This window comes from Hibiscus syriacus, unplaced genomic scaffold, assembly GCF_006381635.1.
Source record: "Hibiscus syriacus cultivar Baekdansim isolate YM2019G1 unplaced genomic scaffold, ASM638163v2 tig00110271_pilon, whole genome shotgun sequence".
NCBI lineage: Eukaryota > Viridiplantae > Streptophyta > Magnoliopsida > Malvales > Malvaceae > Hibiscus > Hibiscus syriacus.
The window spans coordinates 55,508-57,982 of record NW_024062657.1 but is presented as its reverse complement, the minus strand read 5'-3'; the positions used below and the strand labels follow the sequence as shown (position 1 = coordinate 57,982).

The following is a 2,475-nucleotide window of genomic DNA, read 5'->3' as shown; positions in this document are numbered from 1 at the left end:
AGGAGTTGTAATTCCTATTTTCTCATAGTGAAATTCTTCTATCGTTGCCCGTGGTTTTTACCCTATATTATTTAGGGGTTTTCCACGTAAATTTTGTGTCTCTTTTATCTTCATTTTTATTTTCTCAAATTATCAGTTGTGATTTTGCTCTATTCGATAGTCGTCTTCTGCAACACAATACGTATGGGGTCGAGGAGGACTTACTTCAAGGTTCCTGACTGCAAATATGCCAAGCTGTAAGAACACGACTCTCTAAGCTTAATTCCTATATATGATGTTACAAACTTCTTGAAATTGTTAAGGGGTTATATTCTAAGCGGCATTTCATTTTCTTAATGGTTGTTTATTCTAGGTATGGTGATGCAAACTTTGTTGATGAACGACATCGGCATAGATACGAGGTAGTCTACTATCCAAGGGACTATTAGATGCTATTTGTCAGTGACAGTTTATGTTAAGTTATTAAGAATGACGTTCGTCCTTTGTAGGTCAATCCTGATATGATATCAAAACTTGAAGCAGCTGGTCTCTCGTTTGTTGGCAGGGATGAAACTGGTAGGAGGATGGAGGTAAGTTACAATGTAGCATCTCTATATGAAAACCCAGACTCCACTCAACAGTTTCACTGATCATTACTTCTATATTTAGTTCATGATTGTTATGGGCATTGTCTGTTGACTATACAGATTGTAGAACTACCAAGCCATCCATATTTTATTGGTGTTCAGTTCCATCCTGAATTCAAGTCCAGACCAGGAAAACCTTCTGCTCTTTTCTCCGGTTCTTATCCATAAAATCTGGCATTAAGGGTTTATATTGGTTGCAGCATAATTGCTTAGTATTTAGATTATTTTATCTCTATTAGCATGGAGGGTTGCCTGGATTAATTCTGAATAACATGTTAGGTAATCGACTTTTGAAGTCCGTTATCTGCATTGAAGTACAGAAAACATGGTTAGAGAATTGTTGGGTTGTGATAATGGCACTTCTCTAGCATGTTGGATTGCTTATGCTTGTTTTATATCTTATGATTATTCTTTTATTTTATGAAGTGACACCTAAAAATCATCCATTGAACTTTGCCTGTCAAGCTCACTATATGTATTTTCGTAAATGTCCAGGACTCATCGGGTGTTCATTAGGTTAAAACGGTGACCGACTGAATCGAATTATCATTAACCGAATTAATCGAACTTTTTTTCTTTTAACCGTTAATCCAACCGAACTTTTTTTTAAATATTAACCGAGCCGAATAAATTTCGGTTAATTTTAGAATTAACCGATTTTTTTTAAAATTTTCTAAATTATATAAAAATTGAAAAAATTTTAATTCAAAAAAAATTACAATTAATTTAAATAATATATAATTATAAAATAAAAAATTTATATGGATTTTTTAATTAATTAATATTGATTTAGGTTGAAAAGTTATTGGATCATAAATTATTAATTGGGTTTTAAATAGTTTGGGCTGAGCCCATATGTTATATATAATATATTTAATATTTAAAATTTAATTTTGGTTAATTAACCGATTTCGAACCGAATTAACCGTTAACCGAATTCTAAAAAAATTAACTAATTCGGTGACTGACCAAATTAACCGAACTAATTCGATTCGATCGGTTAATTCGGTTAAAACCGAAAAATGAACATCCCTACTCATCGCCGCATCATGTGGGCAATTGGAATTGTTCTTAAACAAGTCTGATCATGTAAGCAACGGAGTGACAAACGGGGTAAATACCGGAAAAGCAAATCTAAATGTCTGGCAAAACGTGAACTGTTTCAAGTTTGCCAATGGATCATTAAATGGTGTGTACAGCAATGGTAATGGTGTGCACCATTAAGAACTCGGTTAAAGTTTCTCCAGGAGTTTCCGATAAGAACTTGGTTCTGTGTGTACAGTGGTTGAGTATGAGTAGGGTTTCTTAGCAATTGAGAGACGGACAATACTTTTCCAGGAAGGCTTTTTGGTGTTTAATGAATAGATTTATCATTATATGAAGTGGCTGCAGCAGGTTAAGAGAATATGGAGCAAGAGGGTGTCCAAAACGTTGAATTTAATATCATGTGTGCTATGATATTGGCTTTAATTCATTTAGATTGCAAGAAGAGAATGCACTATCAACAATACAAGACTTGGCATTCCTCTGCAACTATGCCCATCTGCAGCAGAAGTGCGGAAATTGGTTAATAGTTTTTGTTATTCTTATTGTATTGATAATCTAATATTTTCCATGGAATACTCCACTGTAAATATTTCCTAATTTTCTTTATAATTTATTATTGAAGCCTATAAAAGCTTGACATGAATTACTTATCATTTTTTATTTTCTGATTTGAACACTTATTTTGAATGTAGTGTTAGAATCAAAAATGTTTTGTCATCTAGTCTTCAATATTAATGGTTCTTTTTTTCCTATCATGAGCCCTTTTGCGGCGTTTATTCCGAAAATGCCGTTATAGATCTCG

The 2,475-nt window shown here is 33.2% G+C and overlaps 1 protein-coding gene across 1 annotated transcript; it reads left to right on the top strand.

Moving 5' to 3' along the window:
* Positions 1 to 218: 218 nt before the first annotated feature.
* LOC120115732 (CTP synthase 2-like) lies at positions 219 to 856 on the top strand. Its single transcript, XM_039136349.1, has 3 exons — positions 219 to 401; positions 489 to 569; positions 687 to 856. The coding sequence occupies exons 1-3, from the start codon at positions 336 to 338 to the stop codon at positions 792 to 794; spliced, it is 255 nt and encodes an 84-aa protein (XP_038992280.1). The 5' UTR covers positions 219 to 335; the 3' UTR covers positions 795 to 856.
* The last annotated feature ends 1,619 nt before the right edge of the window (positions 857 to 2,475 follow it).

Excerpts from the sequence above, each read along its gene's own strand:
- LOC120115732 (XM_039136349.1), top strand. The coding sequence starts at position 336 with ATGGTTGTTTATTCTAGGTATGGTGATGCAAACTTTGTTGATGAACGA. Across the intron at positions 402-488 it reads GACATCGGCATAGATACGAG|GTCAATCCTGATATGATATC; the intron begins GTAGTCTACTAT and ends CGTCCTTTGTAG. Across the intron at positions 570-686 it reads AAACTGGTAGGAGGATGGAG|ATTGTAGAACTACCAAGCCA; the intron begins GTAAGTTACAAT and ends TTGACTATACAG.